Below are 23,165 nucleotides of genomic sequence, written 5' to 3' on the forward strand. Positions count from 1 at the left end.
CGAGGTTGGACCTCTGCGAGCTGCGGTCTCGGGGCCGTGTCCCTGGGCACTGTGCTCCGCTGGCCCCTGAGCCGGCGCAGACGCGGTCGGGTTAGCTGGGGCCACTGCGTTCGTTATTCAACCTCCTTCGTACGTGCAAAACAGTGATTGAAAAGCACTAAGAGGAGGTTTTCCAGACTTAAGCAGTCCCTTCTGACCCCCTTGCTGTAAAAGACACAAGATATTTTGAAGAACTAGGACTTATCCTCAGATAACCTTCCAGAACCTCCTACTAGGTCATTCTAGGCTCCAACTGCTGAAAAGGGGAGCCTTTGAACTGTTCATTCACAGGGTTTCCAAGGTGTGTGTTTCGAGTAGAATAATAGTTGATCTCAGAGGAACGCACATAACTTGAAAATAAATCCAGTATCCAAAGTTAAAGTGCTGAACTACTAAGATGGTTCTGTTCTTTTCCATCGAAAACAGGTATCACCTTTGACTTTAAGATTTCGATTTCCAGGCTGAGACCCAGTGACTAATGAACACTAAACGGTGCTCTGCACGGAGACGCCCCGCCCAGCCATCTAAGGGTGCAGACCAGGGGGTCAGGTAACATCTAGTCACTAGGTACCTGGTTACTCTTCTGCACAGTTCTTTGTAAACAAATGAAAATAAACTTTATTACCATATTACTCTAAATAGCTGCCGAAATTAAATCCAAATATTGTTACATTTAGATAAATGGGCGGTGGGGTGGGGGGGGGGGGATAGAAATGCAGTTCCTTCAATTTCCCTTCTCAGAGATCTCAATGACAATGTAGAAAAATGAAATAGATACAGGATTATTTATTTAACTGATGCCAGAAGAATTTAGATATTTAGGGTAGAGATAACAGAGTTCAATTATGAAAACCATTCACCTAAAGATACAGTTTCTAAAATAATATTTGCTCACCCTTCGGTTCATATTCATATAGGGTAGTACCGTATTTTGCTTAAATATTTCCCAGCCAAGATGAAGAAATACTACTACATATAAAACATCCCATCTGTATGGTATGATTTATTTCATGTAATTTATATAAGCTTTATAGTCTGTAACAGGATGTTTTTATAGTGGCAACTCAATTTTATTTTGAAATAAAATAATTTCAGAAATAGAGAAATCTGTAAATATCCTTTTCCTCACCCTCAGTTTGGAGATCTTGTTCACTTTTTCTGAATTAAACTGCAGACTGTACAATGAGTATATGTGCACATTTAAAAGACAACTGTTCAATAAATGAGAAGTGACAATATTTGCTGGTTTCTACCCACCAAATGCACTATTTGGAGTTTTCACGAAGGTTTAGTATGATGCAGGGACTAATAACAACAAAAATAAAGCACAATGTTTAACTTTGGAGGAAAAAAGGTTTTCAGGTGCTACAAACACTTGTTTTCAAAACGACCTTCCTTTACGACAAACGCCGGGCGGCGGCCTCGCTGAACTTCAGCTGCGTCACACTCTTTGTGGCCCGAGAACGGGCCTACAGACACACGCCGCCGCCTCCTCCTCCCCCCGGGAACCCCTGGGGAGGCCCCCTCGCAGTGGAACAGATACAAATCCATGCCCGCGGCCCGCCGGCAGGAGAGGGCAGTTCCCAGAGGTGGGCAGAGGGGCGGGGCCTGCAAGGAAAGAGGAACGGATCGCAGCTGTTCAATATAGTTCCCCGGCCGATTTAGATCTCGGGCCGTTTCACAGAAATTCTGGAGTGTCCTACTCTGTCTTCGCCTGTCATTTAACGACAGGACACTACAACTACCGGACTGAGTAGCCCGAATCTAGCAGTCCTGAGGGCAACAGTCAAGGACTCGTCCCGGGCCGGATGCCGTCTTCCGACGGGGACTGCCGTCAGCTACTCCAGCACGACCACGAGAGAGAACGGAGGAGGAAGACGTGAGTACTCACGAAGACGAGGGACTAAAACACGCCCCACGAGCTTCCCTGGGGAGCGCGCCTCCTGGCGCCAGCGGGAGGGGAGACCTCGGCCAGCCTCAGGCAAGAACATCCCAGCGCGGAAATCGTCCGTCATTACTTATGTGCAGTGCTTAGTATGTAAAATATAATGTGAAAGTAGAGATTTAATGTCTTGTACATCATAAGTGCCAGAATGTCTTAGGAAATAAATTTATCACCCCAAATCAAAAGTATTATCATTTTAAACTTCACTGCGTAAGTTTTCTCAAAAGCTCCCACCAAAACCAACCCCAAACCTTCCCCCCAGACTGGAAGTACACACTCACGGGGCTGTAAGCTGAATACTTGAACTTCAAGGAGCTCATTTTAATGATAAAGGACGTTGTCTTTCTAGGAACACTGGCAACAATGAAACAAAACACCAAACACCCACGGCCAGCACGTTAACCCACGACGACCGTGGCACAGTGTGTGTCTCGCTGGGCACGCAGACGCAAGGCTTACAAGCACAGGAGTCTGAAGACACGGCTCCGGCCAAGCTCCGGTGAAGAGGGGACACCGCAGAGCTGGTCGCGGGAAGGTCCTCCGCTGGGTGGCTCCCGACCGGGTCCTCCACGCCCCTCCCTCCGGGCACGGGTGGTCCTCCGGGAGACGTAACGCGGCTCCGCGCTCCGCCTCCCGCACACACCCCGGGCCTCACGCCTCGGCGCCACTGCCCGGCCCCGGGCTGCCGCCGCCGTCCGGGCCGTCACTCTCCTTGTCCCAGTCCTTCATGGACGCCCCCATCATGAAGTCGTCGCGCAGGATGGTCCAGCCGGGGCCCTCTTCTTTCGCCTCGGTCTGAGGACAAGCACAGAACCACACCGTTCAGAGGCCAATGCAGCCGCAGGGAAACAGAGAGATGCGAGCCCCCAGCACACCCGCCGACACCCGGGCTCCGACACCCGGGCTCCGACAGGAGAGAGACCTGAGCCCCCAGCACACCCGCCGACACCCGGGCTCCGACAGGAGAGAGACTCGAACCCCCAGTACACCCACCGACACCCGGGCTCCGACAGGAGAGAGACCCAAGCCCCCAGCAAACCTGCTGACACCCGGCTCCGACAGGAGAGAGACCTGACTCCCAGCAAACCTGCTGACACCCGGCTCCGACAGGAGAGAGACCTGACTCCCAGCAAACCCGCCGACACCTGGACACCCGGGCTCCGACAGGAGAGAGACCCAAGCCCCCAGCACACCCGCCGACACCCGGGCTCCGACAGGAGAGAGACCCGAACCCCCAGCAAACCTGCTGACACCTGGACACCCAGGCTCCGACAGGAGAGAGACCCAAGCCCCCAGCAAACCTGCTGACACCTGGACACCCGGGCTCTGACAGGAGAGAGACCCAAGCCCCCAGCACACCCGCTGACACCCGGGCTCCGACAGGAGAGAGACCCGAACCCCCAGCACACCCGCCGACACCCGGGCTCCGACAGGAGAGAGACCCAAGCCCCCAGCACACCCGCTGACACCCGGGCTCCGACAGGAGAGAGACCTGACTCCCCAGCAAACCTGCTGACACCCGGCTCCGACAGGAGAGAGACCTGACTCCCAGCAAACCCGCCGACACCTGGACACCCGGGCTCCGACAGGAGAGAGACCCAAGCCCCCAGCAAACCTGCTGACACCTGGACACCCGGGCTCCGACAGGAGAGAGACCCAAGCCCCCAGCACACCCGCCGACACCCGGGCTCCGACAGGAGAGAGACCCGAACCCCCAGCACACCCGCCGACACCCGGGCTCCGACAGGAGAGAGACCCGAACCCCCAGCAAACCTGCTGACACCTGGACACCCGGGCTCCGACAGGAGAGAGACCTGACCCCCAGCAAACCTGCTGACACCCGGCTCCGACAGGAGAGAGACCTGACTCCCAGCAAACCCGCCGACACCTGGACACCCGGGCTCCGACAGGAGAGAGACCCAAGCCCCCAGCAAACCTGCTGACACCTGGACACCCGGGCTCCGACAGGAGAGAGACCCAAGCCCCCCGCACACCCGCCGACACCCGGGCTCCGACAGGAGAGAGACCCGAACCCCCAGCACACCCGCCCGACACCCGGGCTCCGACAGGGAGAGACCCGAACCCCCAGCACACCCGCCCGACACCCGGGCTCCGACAGGAGAGACCCGAACCCCCCAGCACACCCGCCGACACCCGGGCTCCGACAGGAGAGAGACCCGAACCCCCCAGCAAACCTGCTGACACCTGGACACCCGGGCTCCGACAGGAGAGAGACCTGACCCCCAGCAAACCTGCTGACACCCGGCTCCGACAGGAGAGAGACCTGACTCCCAGCAAACCCGCCGACACCTGGACACCCGGGCTCCGACAGGAGAGAGACCCAAGCCCCCCAGCAAACCTGCTGACACCTGGACACCCGGGCTCCGACAGGAGAGAGACCCAAGCCCCCAGCACACCCGCCGACACCCGGGCTCCGACAGGAGAGAGACCCGAACCCCCAGCACACCCGCCCGACACCCGGGCTCCGACAGGAGAGAGACCCGAACCCCCAGCACACCCGCCGACACCCGGGCTCCGACAGGAGAGAGACCCGAACCCCCAGCACACCCGCCGACACCCGGGCTCCGACAGGAGAGAGACCCGAACCCCCAGCACACCCGCCGACACCCGGGCTCCGACAGGAGAGAGACCCGAACCCCCAGCACACCCGCCGACACCCGGGCTCCGACAGGAGAGCGCCCGGGCCCAAGCGCAGGCGGCCCGTTTGTGTGCGGGACCGTGTCTGCACGAGCACGCGGCAGAGCTGAGCGCTGACAGAACGTTTCAACCTCACCGAAGACGCATGGAGGCACAACAGTTGTTGCAACGGGAAGAAAGTACAGTAAGATCTAGGCTTAGTATCAACTTTTAGTCTTTTGACAAAAGAAGTCTTGTAATATTATTTCAAGCTCACTGGTAATTTACTAAAACGTTTGGCAAACCATTTTAAGACAAACAGAACTTTAATAAAGGCTTTTAACCCAAAAGAAAGGAGAGGAAAGGGAGCTCACTGGGCCCCGTGCTAGGTTTTCGCACATGCGATCTCATGTAACAGCTGGTAAAACCGTGAACCAAACGTTCTTCATTTCCGTTATGCCCTCACTGCCTGACCTGATCATGGAATCACAAGGCTAGGCACATGCAAAAATTATAAATAAATGAGCATGCAATAAACATGACAGGCATGTTTATTTATTTATGTATTTGGCTGAAAAAAGCAGAGATTTATTTCCTCGCAGTTCTGAGGCTGGAGTGCAAGGTCAAGGTCTGGTCCCTTCCGAGGCCTCGCTCTGTGGCTTGCAAACAGCCACATCCTCATGGTTCCCACAGGGCCTGCCCCTGTGTTTCTGCACCACTGACACTTCCCTGAGTGTCCACAGCCCCTCTGACAGGGACTCCAGCCACACCAGAGGGGGGACCGTCCCAGCGGCCGCGCTTTACCTCAGCCACCTGCTCAGAGGCCCGTCTCCAGACGCAGGCGCGTCCCAAGGTGCAGGTGCAGGACGGTAGGGCGGCAATACAGGAACTTGGTGAGGACACAACGCAGCTCAAAGCCCTACACCCGCTAGATCCCCACAGTTCAGGCCTTTCCCACACACAGAACCCATTCACTCCCACCCCAGCAGCCCCAAAGTTTTCTTCTTCTCACATTTTAAAAAATAATTGTTAAAGTGCAGCCGTGTCCATTTCCCCCCACCACTCCAAGTACACGGGTGGGAGAGTCCAAGGACAGCCTCGTGTTTTGTGGTACAACAGTGCCACCTTGTGGCGCTGACTAGGTACTGCAATATAGGCAGGACTACAGGCGGTGACTTCTTTCCCTCATTCCGCAAATACTGAGCAGCACCGTTCAAAACAAAGTCCGTCTTCACAGAGCCGACAGTCGATGTTTTTTTTACTTACTCTATTCACAGAAATACACAGTGTTGGAAAAATCTCTAAAGATGCAAGACCCCATGCTATTTGGTTAGAAAGGAGTATTATCTTTAACGGGGTTTACAAACCATACGAAAAGCAACTTTTAAGAGAAAAGATGTAAAAGATATTTGTTGGGTTACAAGAGATGACATTTAATTCTGCTAACGTGCCTTGAAAGAGATGCGGCCCAAAGCAACCGTCCCATTTAGAAGGACTGGAAGCTGCGGCCCACAGGAAAGGCGCCCTCCCCCGCCCTTCCCCCTCCCTGGGGTCCAGGGGAGCCGGGACGCAGGCGGGACTCAGGAGTCGCAGGGCCCACGGCACTGGAGCAAACGCACACGCAGGGGCAAACGCAGACTCCGGCACCAGCTGCGGAGCGGCAGCACAAGAGCCCGGTGCCCGCCCACGCGGAGGACGGCGATGAACCAGGCCGGCTCCGAGCGCTCTGGACACGGGCGGAGCAGGAACCAGGGCCGCAGCCGGGCCCCTGCTGCCCTGCCCGCCCTCTGCGGGTCCGCGTCAGCCACCCGCCTAGCAAGGGGCTGTTTTCCCGCGTCCAACCCCACTGGTCTTTGCCAACCTCCTCCCACCTTGAACAAGAGAAAGCAGTAAAAGGAGACCCCCCGAGAGGCAACAATCCGAACGCGTCTCCTGCCCAATGCATCGCGCACAGCCCCCCACTCCACTCCGAGAAGCACCCGCTTCCGCACCCAGACTCCGGGCGAGCGCAGACTCGTCCCGGCCTCCACGGCTGTGTCCAACCGGGAACAGGCTCGATCCCGGAGGCGGCCTCCGTGCGCAGCTGACTGCACCCCACGTGCCATCAACACGGTTACCACCCGGCGCAGTGGACCTGCAGCAGGGCCCTGGGTGCGGAGTGGCCCCCGCAGGGCTCCGGGGCAGCCCGCCTCCACTGGCCTCTGGGCCACTCCCCCACTGGGAGCACCCCAGGGTGGGGGAGAGGATGAACGGGGACAGAGCCTCAAACTAGTCCAGTGTCCCAATTCAAGACCCTCAGCGGACTCCTGAAACTGAAGAGATACTACGTTTTGCATTATCTACCTACCTACCTACCTACCTACCTACCTACCTACCTAGGACAAAGCTGAATCCGTGAGTCTGGCCCAGTGAGAGGCTAACCGTAACCAAGGACAACACCGGACAATCCCAACAGCACACCGAAGTAAAAGCGGGAGGGAGGGAGGGAGGGAGGGAGGAGCAACACTGGGCGAAAGGAAAGGACGGTCGTTACAATGGCCTCGCCTGCTTGTCTCCAAAGACAACCACGTAAATGTGTATTTTTGGCACAGAGAGCAATAGAGGACAAGTTCAAAGCTTCTCTTCGTCGTCCAATGTGAAGACTGGCAACGAAGAGAAGCTCCCCTGGGGGGTCCTGGCGGAGGTGATTTTGTTTTGTGAGAGATGGACGCAGGCTGTGCCCGTTTTTCTCCAAGTGTGGTCCCAGGTCACAGGCATCGGCATCACCACCGGTTTTTGGAAATTCAACACTTCGGGGCCCATTCCAGACCCGCTGGCCCAGAGACTCGGGGAGCCGAGCCCAGCAACCGGTCTAACCAGCCACCTGGGGGTCTCACGCACATGGAGCCCGGAACCACCCAGGTGAGCAGGACCTGAGACCGAGTTGGCGGGACTCCACTGGGCGGGCGCAGACTCCGCCTACCGCCGCACGGAGCATGCGCGCCCGTCCGCACCCAGAAGGAACCGGGCAGGACCCAGCAGCTCGGAGTTGCCCTGCCCGAGGGACTGACTGCACGGACTCTGTGACCTACAGCAGCTACAAGATAACTGGAAGCGCCCACAGCAAAGGAGAAGAAAAACTGATTAAATGCAAAAATTTAATGCGAACCACATGAGGCGAGGAAACAAAATAGCCCCCGTCCCCGCCCTCCCTGGCCTGGTTTTATATAAATATTTCATCAAGATCAGACAGAAGCATCTGTGTCGATTTGGAAGATGAAGACAACCCTTAAAAATGCTAATCAGCTCCCATTTCAAGGTTCAGACCTACACTGGCAGCTACTGAAAAGAAAGCTGAGAACAGTCCCGGAATGATTCATTAGTCTGCCACCGAGTAGTGAAGAGCTGAGCCCATTTCAGTTCTGAAGAGGGAGGATTAAAGTCGAATTCTAAAAACGCGGACCACGCAATCCCATCTACAGTTAGCAGTCGGCAATACCTGACTTCTCTGCCTTCCCCCGGGAGAATGTTCCGTTCTCACGTCAAGGCAGTGTCACCTGCTTGGAAAAAAAGGTGCTCACCCCTGGCCAGTGCGTCCCAACACCTTTGCTGCTGCAAACTCTCAGTGAGCTGTCCGGGGTTGGTGATCCCCTCCACAGGAGTTCAAAGCCCCCCCGGAAGTTCAGCCCGTGCAGTGGAGGGTGCTGGGAAATCCCCGGACCTAAGACGCGCACTCTGCTGGCAACCAGCGGAAGCGAGACACAGCCCTGGATCTTCAGAATGTGAGCAAGAACATCCCTGCTTTCCTGACCACCACGCAGGGCGTTTCAACTCCCCAACAACCATGCGGGGCTCAACATTTTCCATGTGCAACCCACACGGTAATACAGAAGACCCCGGATCAAACAAAGTCAACTTTCCTGATTCTTAAAGAATTCTTAATAAGCACTTCCTTGGTGTTTTGACCTTTTTTTTTTCCTTTCTCCATCCCTTCAGAAACTTGTTTCGGCTTGTTTTAACCATTTTACGAGGATGTTTCACGTGGGCTTCCGCTTTGTAAGCTCCGTGCATGGTTTCCAGATTTGTGCAGCATTTCCCCATTCAGACGGGCAACCTGTACGGTCCCGGCAGACGAGAAAAGCACGTGGTAGGACACCCTGAAACCGGAAACGTCGGTGTTCGTGCCACCACCAGCACCAGCACCAGCAGCAGCAGCAGCACCAGCAGCAGGAAGCAGAGACCAGGAGTGAATCTCTATGGGCACTTCATTCAGACGCTGGCGCCCTGGGCAGTCGGCGGGTTTGCACCTAACAACTGCCTTCAGATCTCACCCGAGCCCACCTCTTCCCAAGGAGACCGGGTGGGAAAGGGGTTCGCAAAGGGTCAATCAGATAAGAGTTGCAGAGATTTTCCTGGTGTTTCTTTACCTGCTGATCAAGAATTCTTCACCGGTTTCGGCACCACTCCCTCCTGGGGCACCACTCCCTCCTGGGGCACCACTCTCTCCGGGAGTGGAGCCCTGCGCTCCCCGCCGCCTGCAGACCCCAGCCTGGAGGCAGAGCAGCGGGGTCCGAGGGGCCGGTGTGCAGTTCCGGGAGCAAGGGCGCCGCACCCGCAGTGACCCACAGGCCTTGCTGGCCGGACCAAAACCCTCAACCCCGGAGTCCCCTGTCACTCCTAGGAAGGAAGACCAAGAGGCTGAAATCCTGTCAGCTTCAATCAGGGACCAAGCTCAAGTTCAACAAACAGCATTCTGGCTTCCTGAGAGTTCAGGCCCAACACTCCTGCAGATCATGGTTCTTTCATGCAGCAGGTTTTCGCTCACGGCATCGTGTTTGCTTCCATTTCCGCTGCAGCCCTCGGCTTCACCCCGAGCTCAACGCCCGGGCCCTGGCTCGGAGCGGCTGCACCTGGAGACGCCTGTTCTGTTCCGTCCGCTCCATCCTGGCGCACTGTCTCCGCACCACCCGCAGACGGGAGTCTGCGGGACACTGGGCAGCTCCAATTCTCCCGTGGTTTACGTCCTCCTGAGAACTGTCGGTCAGTCAGTCACCGTGGCCCGAACTGACCGGAGCGACGGCTGCACTGTCCTGAGGGCCCTCCCCGTCAGTGCCCGGCACACTCCCCCCACCCCCGGCGCCCGAGCTGCGCAGAGGCCCAGGGCCAGGCTCCCGAAGCCCAGCCGTTCTCTCAGCGGCCACATCGCGGCACTTCAGCGAGCGCGCAGGCCTGCAGACAGACTGGCAGAGCCGAGAACGCGTCTGGAAAACAGGCCGGGTGTGTGGGCATCCCAGGCCAGTTTAAACGGACGGCCCTCACCGGGGCTCTGGGGAGACGCGGGCGGCCGCAGGTCCGCACCCCCGGTCTCCCAGGGGCGGGGGCAGCGCTCGGAGGAAGGGGTCGGGCGAAGGGCCACGGGAGCCAGCACGCACTGTAGTGGCCGAGTCACGGTGCACCTGGTACCCGGGACACTTCCATTCCTTGGTAAACAAAAAGTGTCAGCTGAAACAGAGGACGTTCTGAACGAGTTTCAGAACTCTGGAACGTGGAAAGGAAACTTCCCTGGCGGTTTTGAGAACTAAGATCCTCAGTGGCGAAGCTGTCAGATGCAGGAGATCGGCACCGCACACTCCTTCTGGGGCGGGAGTCCACCCTGGGGCTCAGGACCAGCCTCACTGCCGGGGAGGCGGCGCCCCCTGCTGGTTCCACCGCAGCACGGCCTGCCGGCTCACCAGCCGCAGCGAGGCTGCCACCTGCCACAGGCTCCCGACAGTGCAGACGGGCTTCTACCCAGATTCCGATTCCCATCGGGGCAGCCAGGGGCAAGTCGCTGAGTCGTCCTGACTGGGTCTCTCTCCTCCAAATGGGAGGAGTTCCAGCACCTCCCGAAATGACCCTCCCGTGAAAACACCCTCTGGAGCGCCTGGCACACAGCAGACAACAAGCAGCCCCGCCCAGCCCCCCCCCCACCAGCCAGCTCACTGAGGCCACGAGTGCTCGGGCATCCAGAACCCCACCCCGGGCCATCTGTGGGCTCCCGGATCTGGGCCGCACCCTGTTCACAAGCACGGACGGACTCAGACAGCAGGGCAGCACGGCTCAGAAACCAAGGGTTCCACTTGCTGAGGGACATCCTGTGAGGAACAGAGCTAGCGCAGCCGCAGCCTGAAATGGGGACCGATCCCTCCGTGCCCCCAAACCTAGTTTTGTTACCCCGTGAGAACTCCGCATCACTAGGCCAGACACTTCAGTGAGGAAGCCCAATCCAAACCCAAACACAATTTATTAAGTTATTAGATAATTCTGGGGTTAGCCAGTCACTCATAGGAATACTTTCCCTTCAAACTGGTTTCCGACTACAGACTCACCTCCGATCACTCCCTACCTGTTGGGAAAACAACTACTAAAGGGGAAGAACCCAGGCTGGCTAATGGCCTGCAGCGGGAACTAAAAGTGCCGGCAAACACGTGCATGGCGCTCGCTCGGCGCTGGCCACGGTTCCCAGCCCCGCGTGCAGCTCACGAGGCTCTCACGGGGCCCACGAGGCGGTGGGTGATCGGCACCACAGCGAGTGGTGGAGAGCGGCCGGGGGGCGCCCGAGGCCCGAGGTGGGGAAGGGGCCCAGACGGCAGGCCAGGTGCCTGGAGCCCAGGGGGCTGGTGTATGATGCATCACACGACGCCACACACGTGCTCAACTGCCTACAACTCAAACATGATTTGTTTTTAGCAAAAAATAGTAAAATATTCTTCTGAATTCTAAAAATGCACCCTAAGTGCCAGCACGTGGTACGAGGCTCACTTTGTGCCGGACCATTCAAGTTTTTAAAGGGCCCCATGCTCGCTGATGGAGAGGCCCACAGCAGCTACTTCAGAGAGAGGCCAGCTCTTCAGAGGGCCAGGAGGCGCGCGGCACCACCTTCACTGCTCCTCACTGTGAAAGTGACGGGAGATCTCCGCAGGCGCCCCGGCGCCGGCTCTAACTCTGCACTCGCACCCACACTCCCCGAGTCAAAGTGCCGCCCGTGCCCCGCAGCCCCGCCCCGCAGCCCCACGCAGGTCCGCCGGGGCCACAGCGGCAGGTCAGCCCGAACCGCCCCGCGCCTGGACCCCGACCCCGACCCGAGGGGCTGCTGCCGGAGGGGCGACGCGGCGAGCAACGGGCTTCCCGGCGTCCCCATCAGCCGTGCTCCGTGTGGTGCCCCCTGTTCCCGGCTCCAACTCCGCTCTCCTCCGTCTGAATGGCAATCTGCTCCGACATCTGCAGCGAACACACACTGAGCTGAACTACTCACCAAGTCCGGACTCCACACACCCCTGCTAGAGCAGCTTCAGTGTGAGGGCGGCAGCACCGCTGTCGTGGGATGCGGGCAGCAACTCGCCCCGCCCGCCCCTGGCCTGCCTCCCACGCCCCCAACTCCGTGAGAAAACTAAGTCCCCAGACCAGCGGGGGCCCCCGAGGGACCAGCGTGAGGCGCCCCTGCTTCCCCAGCTGCCTCCTCGGGCAGCAGGAGGCCAGCGGGTCCGTGGACCAGGAGGAAGATGCGCTGGTGCGAGCACGGAGCAGTGTCAGCACCGCTCTCCGTTACTAAGACGCCCGAGGCCGAGGCCGGGTGTTTCAGGAGCTCTCCCACCTCGGAAGGCCTGGTTCCGCAGAAACTGGGTGGGCACGACTCACGAGAAACTCGCGAGAACGGAGCCCCCGCACTTACTTCTGGGTCTGACGTTTGAAGTGCTCGTGCCACAAAAGCAGAAAACTAAGTAACTGCCTGCTCTCTCCCAGTCGCTTGTCCAAACTAGAGACAGTCACGGGGATGCGGTGCCCTGGTGATCACCAAGGAAACCCTTCCTCACAGAAACGGGCTGGCGCCTCCCTCTACTGCACCGTGATTACTGTTGTGGTTCCGCCATAAAACAGCAGCCCATCGTGATGCACCGGCGAACTGCAGTCCTGCAAACCTGGCGTGAGGTCCGCCATTCAAGCGTGGGGGTGACAGACGGTCAGTCGGCGCTCTGCCCGCACCCCGCCCGCCGGCCCCGGGGCGACTTGGCTGCAGCCCGCCCCACCCACGTCCTAGCCGCAGAGGGAGCAGCGGTGGCCTGCAGACTCTTCTCCGGAACAGGTGCAGGGCCCAGAAGACTCCAGGCACCGACACTGGGCGTCCTCAGTAAAAGAGCCCACTCCACCCCAGCGGAGCTCCCCAACCCGAAGGGCCTGGGCCGGCGCCGGCGTGTCCGCACTCCCCTCAGACACCGGAGAGGACGGAGAGGATCGCGGGGCCCCGGTCAGCCGCTTCTTTCCCCACGTCCCGCTGGCTGCTCTCGGCCCACGCCGCGCCCTTCTCCAGCTCTGCCACCAGGCTTGCCGGCACCCAGCCTGCCCTCCTGACCAAAGAGGGTGCAGCCCCCAACACGGCGCGTGTGCAGAGACGACGACTTCCGACAGACCCTTCCAGTGGCAGCGAGCACCTTCATTCACCACATCGTCTTCAATCTGGGTCCTCACGCGTCTGCCAGAACCAGGGCGCCTGGCGACTACGTCCAGGAGCTGGAAGAACGCGCCGCCCCTGGGCCAGGCGGAGCTCCCCGCAGGCCCCCCCTGCCCCCTGCTCCCTGCCCCCTGCCCGAGCTTCAGCTGCTGTCCCGGCACACACAATGTCACCGTGAGGACACCCATTCCCCCCCAACCCCCACCAAGTGCCTTTGTTGGCAATAAACTCAACCCATCAAATACAACTTCGTACTTGGCTCGTCTTTAAAAGACGGCGCTTCTGAGACTAAAGCACACTCTGGACCGTTCGCCTGCACATTAAACAAGGAAACGCTTGGGGTCCACGCGGGTCCCTGGGTGGGGCCAGCGCCGTTATGTCGCCAAAGACCAGGACAATGTTCACGTCCTTCCTTTCCAGCCAGACGTCCCCGCTGCCCCCGCACCAGGGCGACTCCCTGCCTCGCGGCCCCAGGCCCTGCTGCCTCCCGTTCCAGAAGTCACACGGCATCAGCCACGCCCCCGCGGGAAACCCCTCCCACTGAGGCTGCGCGTCCCACTCAGGTTTCTGGTCCCCAAAGCGCACAAGAGGCAGAACTGCAGGTGGGACAGGTGCGGCTCTGCCTCTAAGAAGTGTGCCGGAACCCAGGGGTTGCTGAGCTCTAACCGCGGGGCTACGGCACCCCTGCCTGGCAATCCCCTGCTGAGGACATCGTCACGGAACTTGAGAGTCCAAACTGAACTGGGCCGCGGGCGTGTAAAACGGGAGTGGGTCTGAAGAATCTGCCGTTCCACCGTGTGCTCCCCGCCCCTCAAGTGTGGGTTTCAGCCTCAGTGTCGAAGCTGAACGCCGGGTGCACCGAAGCCCGCAGGGAAGTCTCACCTGTCGGGCCTTCGCGCCCCTTCCTGCGGCGTCCGGCTCACGCGCACCACCGTCCATGCCCCTGAGCACGCTGATGAAGTCCCTCTTGGACACCGTGGAGATGAGCTTGGCACGCTTCCTCTCGGAACCTCCGGCTTCCCTCACCTTCTCGTCCACGTTCTTCTGGTGCTTCTGAACAGCGTTGAACAGCTGCACGACGCCCCTGCGTGTTACGAGAGGGCCAGGGCGACAGGGGTCAGCACCGGTCCCACTGGGACACAGACACCGAGGACAGGGGCAGAGGGCGTGCGCTGCTCGCTGCTCGGGAGGGAGGCACGCGTGCAGTGGGCGTGCAGACGACAGCCGACTGGCTGGACGCTTGTGAGAAGGGAACGTGCACTTCAGCGAATGAACGGAAGTTCGTGAACGTGTCAGGAGAATGAATGTATATATGCGGACTGATACATACTCTGGTTTTCTCCCAGCGTTGGTCTCTCTAAACCAACTTCTGCGCAACTGAAACCAAGACTGACTTTGACCACCACCGCCTGCTTCCCCAGGCGCAGGGCCGGGCCGGGCGGGCCCCGCACTCACAGCCGGGCACGCCGGGGTTCTCGGGGCAAAATCACAGTCTCACCTGGTGGCGATCCTCTGCAGGTTCCGCTCCGTCTCCTTGTCTTTGACGACGTCAGGCTTGACGCGGCACAGCATCTCCCACTCCCGCTTCCTGTCCAGCTGCGTGGCAAACAGTGTGTGTGGGGGAGGGGGGGACATTAGGCCGTTTTGGAAGAGCCGCCCACTGGGACGCGATGCCCCGCGACAGGACAGAGGTGGTAACGCGTGCTCTGGCGCGGGCTGTCCCGGGGACGCTGCAGGCCCACGCTTCCGGGGGGGCCCGAGGCTCGCACCCAGCGTCACGGGAGAGGCCCGGGCAGGTCTGTGGGGGGGCTGCCAGGGAGGTGTGCGGGAGCCCTGGCCCCTGGGGGCGGCATTGGGAGGACCCCAAACTGCCCTCTGTGGCAGCCACGGGGTGAAAACACTGTTTTGCTCTGTTTTAGGAACGGACTTCCCCAGCAGTCAGAACTATGAAGAATTAAGATCAGCTTCTAAATGAATAGCGTCATGTCCAGATGTACTTATACAGCGACAGATTTTCCTTTCAGACTCACTTACCCCCACTTCTCTGAGGGCACACCTGGCCACGTGGCCTCTGGGCCACAAAGCGCAGCGCGCTGGTGACTGCCATCACGCGAAGGCAGAGGGGGCCAGGCAGTGAGAAAAGCCCACAGATGAAATAACCGAATTCAAAACTGCCTCCGAGTGGCAGCCCCGCCCCAGGCCCCCAGCGTGACAGAAGTGCCTCCCAGACCCCCACCCCGTTCCACGCCCCACGCAGCCAGCACACCGAGTGTGGCAAGTGCTGGGCCACAGCCAGAACCGGGCAGCCAGCCTCTTCTCATCCGTCCTTCCCTGTGCACCCCCTCTCAGCTTCCAGCAACAACCCGTGCACCCCCTCTCTCAGCTTCCAGCAACACACCCGCCAACAGCGGAACCAAACTCCCGCGCTCAGGACGGAGACTGGCCGACTCCTTTCTACGGGCACAGGTTCTTCCCCAAATCAGATTGTTTCAACTGTCGTGAAACTCTCAGATTATGCCAGAATTTTTTTTAAAAAATCTTACTTTTAGGTTTACTCTGAATTATCTGTAGTACCCCAGGGAAAATAGGCATGCATGCATGATCTCCAAATATTTCTAAGCTCTGAAATACATTTTTATACTCGTGATCAGAAATAAGTGCTGGCTGCCCAGCAAACCGGGAGCCTCCCAGGGACTCGAACCAGAACACAGGCCGACAGCGTCCGTCTGTGGGGGCGGCCGGTGCAGCGGAGCTGGTGCAGGGCGTGTGCGGGAGTGTCACCTGCGGCACAGCTCCGGCACAGCTCCGGCCCGGAGCGGCGTCACCACGTGCTTCTCCCGGCCTCCAAGGCGGTCCCTCCCCGAGACCCTAGGACCAAGCGCTGGAGGGTTCGGATCTTTTTAGGACCTCTTCTAGCTTTGCCAGATAATCCGATTCTCTGACTGAAAGGTGCACCTACCCCACAGAGCACTTCCGACTAGGACTCTGAACAGAACCTCGGCCTTCCACGCCCCCTGAAATGGAGGTTCCCCAGGGGGCTGCCCACTGCACTAGCACCGCAGGAAACAGCTGGTGCGGACGAGCGCGGAGGACCACACAGGACACACAGGCCAGACCGGGAGCCGCCGGGGCACACACCTGCTTCCGCCTCTCCAGCCTCTCCTGCTTCTCCTTCTCCTTCTCCCTCTCCAGCTCTCGGCTCCTGGCCAGGATGGTGGGCTTGCTCGCGGGCATCTTCCTGTTCAGGATCTTAGCCATGGCGTCTGCCCAGCCCGCGTTGGCGTCCCCGCGGGCGTCTTCCCTGTCCCTGTCCCCGGGGCCGGCCTCGTCTTCATTGTCGGCCTCCACCGCTTCCTCGTCGGAGGCTCGCCTTCCTGGAGACCCTGGGGGAAGAGACAGATGGAGCCCCGGTGCCAGAGGCAGGGGTGGCCACGGCCACGGCCACGGCCACCCCCGGGGCCCCAGAGCAGTTCCCCGCCCCTCTCCGCCTTGCAAGAGGGGCTTCTCCCAGGACGGCAGGTGCGGGGACAGAGGAGAGCAGTGCCCCGGTGGGACCCCCACCCTCGCCACCAGTCTCGGAGATCCGGCCGTGCTGATGGGGGACGGGGGCGATGCAGGGTCCTCCTGACCCAGGACCCAGGGCAATGAACAAACCCCGCCCCACCCCCAGCCTGCTGTCGAGGGGTGACGGAGGCTGACACGGGCCGGTGCAGAGACAGTCAAGTCCACGGGCGTTCCCTGCGCAGCGAAGCGCGTGGGGAGATGCGTGAAGCCTGTTCCAGGACAAACAGCAAACCGACACGAGAACGCGTCTCGGTGGCACCGAGGAGTCAGCACAGCTTCCCAGGGGTTGGCCGGACACTCCGCATCCTACATTTACATGCAGAAACAGCTAAAAACCAGCCTCCTCTCACAGAACTTGCAAGTAGCCATATAGTTGGCTGTTTTAACATTTCTGAAAAATAATCTAGTGAAGGGACATGTACCCAAGACACAGAAGAGACAACTGCACTGCTGAGCGGTTCAATGAGACCATCAAGCTGGAGACTGAAGACACAAAAGAGACCGTTTAAATGACATCCTGCAAACCCGTCCCCAAAAAGCACATCCAGGTGATCACAAGCTGGACGCTCACGTAAGATTCAAACGGCTGGGCTTGGGGAACCGGCAGGAGGACCCCAGTCAGCAGCCCTGTCCCAAGCGGAACTGGCTGAGGAGCCCTGGGTGGTGCAGTTCCGGAGCCCCTGGGGTCAGGAGGTCACAGCACGGGAACGCCCAGCGCTCCGCAGCAGCCTGCAGGGTCTCTCCAAGGCCGCCCCTCCACAGAGCTCCTCTCTCCTGAGAAACCTGCAGGTCGCACTAGGAAACACCTCAAAGGAGAAAATCACGCTACAGCCGAGCAGCCTGGACGTTCCTTACCAAGCAGAAGAGCTGATGGGACGAGCACAGAGGAAGGGGCACCGTCCCCGGGGAACCGTGCTTTCTTCCAACCAATCCCGACCCAGCTGAGTCTCAAAGTTCACACTGAAAAAACACCATTCCTCCCCACTCTTTCAATCAAAGTACCTCCACTAAATACCAGCAGCAACCCAAGTAACATTTTGAATGCTGACTGAGTGGAAAGAGGCCTGAGCACGAACAAGGTCCCCCCACCCCCACCCCCCCGGTAACTCAATTCTGACGCCCCGCCATCCAGATGGAACCCTCACCTGGACCCGCAGGACTGCAAAGCAACCCGCAGCCGCCGGCACAGGGCCTGCGCCCCTCCCCTCCCGGAGCCACGCCGCGCACCCGAACCTCTCCCAGACCGCTGACCGCTCACAACCACCGGTCTTCAACTCCAAGCCCCGTTTCTTCTAAATTATCTCAGCCGACGTGCACGTTTAGTTTTAAATGTCCTTTAGGTTTTTTTAAAAATATGACTTATTGCCATGATCAAAGTGAAGGGGAGGGAATGGAGGTCAGCTGCTGACCTCTGAGTGATGCCCTCCAATCTCCTGACCTTCAGCCACGATTGCAGAGAGAAACGGAGGGAAGAGCTGAACATCTAGCCAGTCGTGGTACTACTCGCAATGCTGGTATTCTGCACAAAAGTAATTTTTTTAAAGTGCTGAGAATTCATGAAATGAAAAGGAAGTAAAAACTAAATATCTGATATATTTCAAAACGTGTAACATATTAGAAAACAGCCAATAAAACATATAAAATATTTTTAAACATACATAAAAATGCAATTCAAGCATATGGGTAAAAATAAAGAGGGCCCTTATCTTCAAAAAAGTAACAGAACATGACAGAAACATGAGTTAAACATAGGAAGCAGAATAAATTTTTAAAAAGCACTATCTTATACTATACAGTATGTCAGTGGTACCAAAAAATATTAAAGGAAATGATAGAAGCAAGAAACTCCAAACAATTCTACTGCCTAAATGTGTTAATAAGCAGACAAACATTTAAAAATTCACTTGCCACATGCAGTTATTTAACTGGAGCCAGGTCTCTGACTCCTGAATGGCAGGTACGTTCCCTGAGTACCCAGGAGTGCCGAGGAAGGAAGGAGAAAATGACAGCTCTCCATCCGGGTTTCTCTCCCGGAGGAAACGACTTGCTGGGCAGGGCAGAGACATCAGTCACCCACCTGCGAAAATTCGTGAGTGCTCTTCTAAAAGAAAAACAAGGGAAAAAGAGTGGCTGTTTGGGGCGTATTTTCTTCTACAAAGCGGACACTTCAGCTTTTCTTGGAGGATAAAGCAAGGGTCTGAATGACAAGAAACGGGAGGAGGCCCGAGAAGCAAGGTCCCAGCCTGGGCCAGCTGCAAGAGGCGGGACCCCCGAATGCAGAGCCCAGACATCCCAGCTGGGAGTCGATGCTCTGGGTGGAAATGAACATCATTACTGTAACGGCCATTATGGGCATTCCAGGCAGGAGAAACCAGCACGAGGCATCTCCAAAGGCATGAGAATGCTGCAGGTGCGATATTGATAAAACAACAGGAAGTTCACACTGGCTGAAAATGGAGGCTTGGGACCTGGTGGTAAGACGTGCATGAAAAAGCTGGTCTGAGAAATGAATATGGTCCAGGAGAAGCACCCCACATTAACCAGAACTGAAACCCAGCTCTGCACCCGAGCCATGCGCCTGCTGCCAGTCCCGGGCCAGATGGCTGTCGCTTGTCCTCTGGGGACACACCTCAGGTCTGCACTTCTAACAGTCTCTCTCCTGGGTTAAGAAGGTTGTCCTTATAAAATGCAAAACCGTCTGGGAACATTAAGGCTCCCAGTTAACCTTTAACCTACTTCACACCTTCAGAAGTTAGTGTAAGTCAAATAGAGGTCCTTATAAATGTTTAATTGCAATCACAGCCACGGTCAACAGGAGGAAAAGGAATGTCAGGAGGCCTGGATTCAATCTCAACTCCAGAGTCCAATCTACGCAACCTTTCTGAAGATGTCAAGTTCTGTGCCTTAGTCTCCTAATCTGGGAAAATGGCAATAAAATATCATCTACATCAAAAGAGGCTGTGTGTGTGTGTGTGTGTTTTAAAGGCTACAAACTTAAGAGCCAACTATTCATTGTGTCATCTCCCCTCTTATAAGACAGGACATTTATCTATTACTTAAAACACTAGGTGTAGAGTTTTACCTTCTGTATATTCCTGATTCATGATCACTTGTGATTTTGCTATGAACACATTTCAAACCCCACTGGAGAAAATGACAATTTACCAAAAATTCACTCTGAGTTGTTGTGCTGTCATTCAAGGTTACGTTACACACAGCTTCTGTTAATTTTACCCTCCATGACACCTGGTGCCTGTGATTAAGAGAAGTTCCCAGTCTACCCGATGAGTCAATGACATTTACCGCTACATGCCCGGCGCTGCGACACCGCCACTGCTGAGCTGACCGGCCTCTCGGCATGGAACGAGGAGACTTCTGTGGGTTGACAAACATGACTTACAGGTGTCATACCCATAAAAGTGTAGTTTCTACCTTTCTTATACAACTGTCAAAGAAATTAAAGACAAAAGATGAAAAATAAAGTTCGAACAACACCTGCGTGGTTTTTTTCTAAAACTTGAGAAAAATCTTGCTAAAGGAAATCACTTCCAAAAGGACATAAGGCATACCTCTATCAACTTTTAGGGCCCAATTAAAATTCAAAGACAAGTCTCTGAGTCAACTTCCTGATAAAACGAGCAGGTACACACTAACCCTATAATTTGCACACTGATTCCTCCCAGCTCCGAAGCCAAATTCAATCTTCTGTCTTTATAATTTCTCAGTATCTATTTTCTAAAAAAGTCTGATAATGTGATAGTTCTGCCAAGGCCACGTGTACACAAAGATCTGAACTAGGATAGCCGTTTCCATGGGTGACATTTCCAGAAATAACTGATTTTGTGAGAAGAAAACAACAATTTCTTACATTACATGGCAAAGCCCAAATTAAACCAAAGGCAAATGCCCCATCTGATAATCAATGGATCCATGTTACTGAATGTATTAAATAAAAGGCCCTTTATTATCTGTTTCTATACAGAGAGAGTCTAAATCTTGAAAGAAAACGTAGATGGAGACAACTACGCTGAAACCTAGAAGACACAGGAAAGCTGGTTAAGAGAAAGTGAAGCAGGGGCGGGGAGGAGGAGTGTGTTAACGGAACAGCAAAAGCACTGCTAGGAGCAGGCAGAGCAGACTGCGCTCAAGAAGTGGGGCGTTCAGAACCCTGTGACACCAGCAAGCTAGAGAACGTGTATCTACAAGGAGAGAGACACGCTAACATACTTATAACACAGTACACTGTGAGCAACAGGTGTAAGACAGAAGGAAGCAATGACTAGGCTGGATTTGGATAGGGCAGAGAGAGAGAGAGAGAGACGGATTTCTCTGTCTCCATCCTTATCACTTTTAATTGGACTATAATCATAACAACTACCTTTATAACTACCTCTTAATAATAATACTCAATACACTGTATTAAAGTCCTGTGTTTAATATCTTTCCTAAGACTGCAATTCTAGGGCAAGAATCTACTCATCTTTTGTATCCTCAACACCCAGTGGGTGACTGAAATAGAACAGTACACAACAAGTGTTCACTGAACTGACCTGGATAATGAGGTTTCCTTGTTAGCAAAAAGCCTTCTTAGCCCATAATGTAATTGATCCACATTAGCAAGAGAACCTTAGAACCTAATCAGTATTTACAATAGTGCAATCAGCATTTAGTTAAGAGACGTAACTTGGAATTATCCAGTACCTGAAAAGGGAAATCAAATTTCCACCTAAATTTGTAAGCAGCACTGATGGCTTGCTCCAAATGTAGCAGTGTTTCTTTCTCTGATAACCCCACATGAACCAGTCTATTGAGTTTTTATATACACATATCTGAGAACCAAAATTCTAACTCCTGTTCAACAAATAACTTGTTTTCCTTAACTCCTTTGGCAAGTAATGAGGACTCTAAGCATGCAGGGTCAGCAGGATCATGTAACAGTTTCTTCTTCCTGGTTCTGGAGGTTCAAGTTTATTCACTCATTTATGTAAACATCTGGGAATGATCCGCTGTGCAAAGGCATTGCTTTAGGCCCTGGAAATACAACAATCTCTCCTCTTAAGGAACTCACATTCCAGCCAGGAGAGATGCTGAGCACATATAAAACATCACACGATTTGGGAAATGCGGAGGAAAAACAAACCAGGACAGTAAGTCAGACAATGAAGGCAGGGAGGCAAGGAGAAGAGCAGCGGTGGTACATCAGGCAGGGTGGTCAGGGGCAGGTCTTGTTGGTGACCCACTGGGTCGGAGATTAAAGGAACCCAGGGAGAGGCAGCCATGCTCACACCTGAAAAACTCCCCACAGTGAAGCCAGCACGTGCAGAAACCTTGGTGTGGGGGTATGTGTCATGTGTTCAACACAACCACAAGGGCACCAACACAGTTAGGTTAACAGTTAGTGGTTAGCAAGAACCAAAGTGGCAGATAAGGGAGGCCGACCTGAGCCAGAGCATACAGGCTGCTGGCTGTCATTCTAAGTTGGGAAGCCAATGGATCATCTTGACAAGGTAACAGACATGAGCTGAGGTACATGACAAAAGAGGCGCTCTCGGTGTCAGGGCGATACCTGGGCTGCCAGGAAGTCAGGGGTCGTCCGCAATGCCTCATAACCTACGAAGCTGGCAGTGCCAAGAATGATGATAAAGAGGAAGCAGGGCGGACACTGCATGGTGGAAAGCCTCAAAACCTCTTCCCTTCCTTTCAACATCAAGCGTCTCTGCGAGAGACAGTAACAACCGGTTTTATTTATTCTACTTCAACCACCTGCTCTTTCATTCACCGCTATGCTGTCTCTAACTCCTGAACACATGCACGCACCTATCGCACAAGAAAAGGCAAGCGCACCATCCGTCTTCCTGTTACCTGTTTCAGCCTTTTGCTCCATGCTCCCTATGAGACCTATCCCATTCTAGTAATTTCAAAATCCCCCCTTCCTCTCGCCTTTTGCTACCGTAAGCAGCAGTTCCGTCAGTTTTAGTTGATAAGCGTGACACTGAAAACGTCCACCGAAAAAAGGTGTGCAAGCTCAAACAGCTGACAACGTCCCTTCCTTGAACACCACTCCCCGTAAGCCTTCTCATGCTGCGAGTGGTCCCGCGCAGATGAAGTTCGGGGGGCTCGGAGCAAAGGACATCGGCATCCCCTGCTTCCCGCAAACTCAGCCTGGCCTTCCCTGTCGGCAGCCAGCGCTCGGCCCTAGCACGTTACCTCCAAGGCCGTCAGGGTCTTCGTTCTCGTCCTCCAGCTCCGATGCTACAGCCTTGGCTACCATTTTCTTCTTCTTCTTCTTCTTTAAGGAATTTTTCAGCTTTCTCCCCGCACTCCCACGTGAGTCCTGCACGGCCGCGGCCATGTTTCCGCACCGGAAGCGTTCCTGGAGTGTTGCGTCGGGTGGTAACAAAAGGAACTTCGGTATCTAGTTCCGGCGACCTAAGGTTCCGGGGCGGGGCCCTGGAGCGCGAGGTTCCGGGCTGCAGCCTCAGACTCGGCGTCGCGGGGGAGAAACCTGTCTTC

At 56.0% G+C, this 23,165-nt stretch overlaps 1 protein-coding gene across 1 annotated transcript; it reads right to left on the bottom strand.

Moving 5' to 3' along the window:
- Nucleotides 1-1,027: 1,027 nt before the first annotated feature.
- Nucleotides 1,028-23,019, bottom strand: RRP15 (ribosomal RNA processing 15 homolog). Its single transcript, XM_045817895.1, has 5 exons — nt 22,860-23,019; nt 16,227-16,471; nt 14,587-14,684; nt 13,971-14,172; nt 1,028-2,779 (listed from the first exon to the last, which is right to left on the bottom strand). Exons 1-5 carry the CDS (start codon nt 23,002-23,004, stop codon nt 2,636-2,638), a joined length of 834 nt encoding a protein of 277 aa, XP_045673851.1. The 5' UTR covers nt 23,005-23,019; the 3' UTR covers nt 1,028-2,635.
- Nucleotides 23,020-23,165: the final 146 nt, after the last annotated feature.

The sequence above is a fragment of the Phyllostomus hastatus genome, unplaced genomic scaffold (assembly GCF_019186645.2).
Source record: "Phyllostomus hastatus isolate PE091 unplaced genomic scaffold, TTU_PhHast_1.1 phas_contig_148, whole genome shotgun sequence".
Classification (NCBI taxonomy): Eukaryota; Metazoa; Chordata; class Mammalia; order Chiroptera; family Phyllostomidae; genus Phyllostomus; species Phyllostomus hastatus.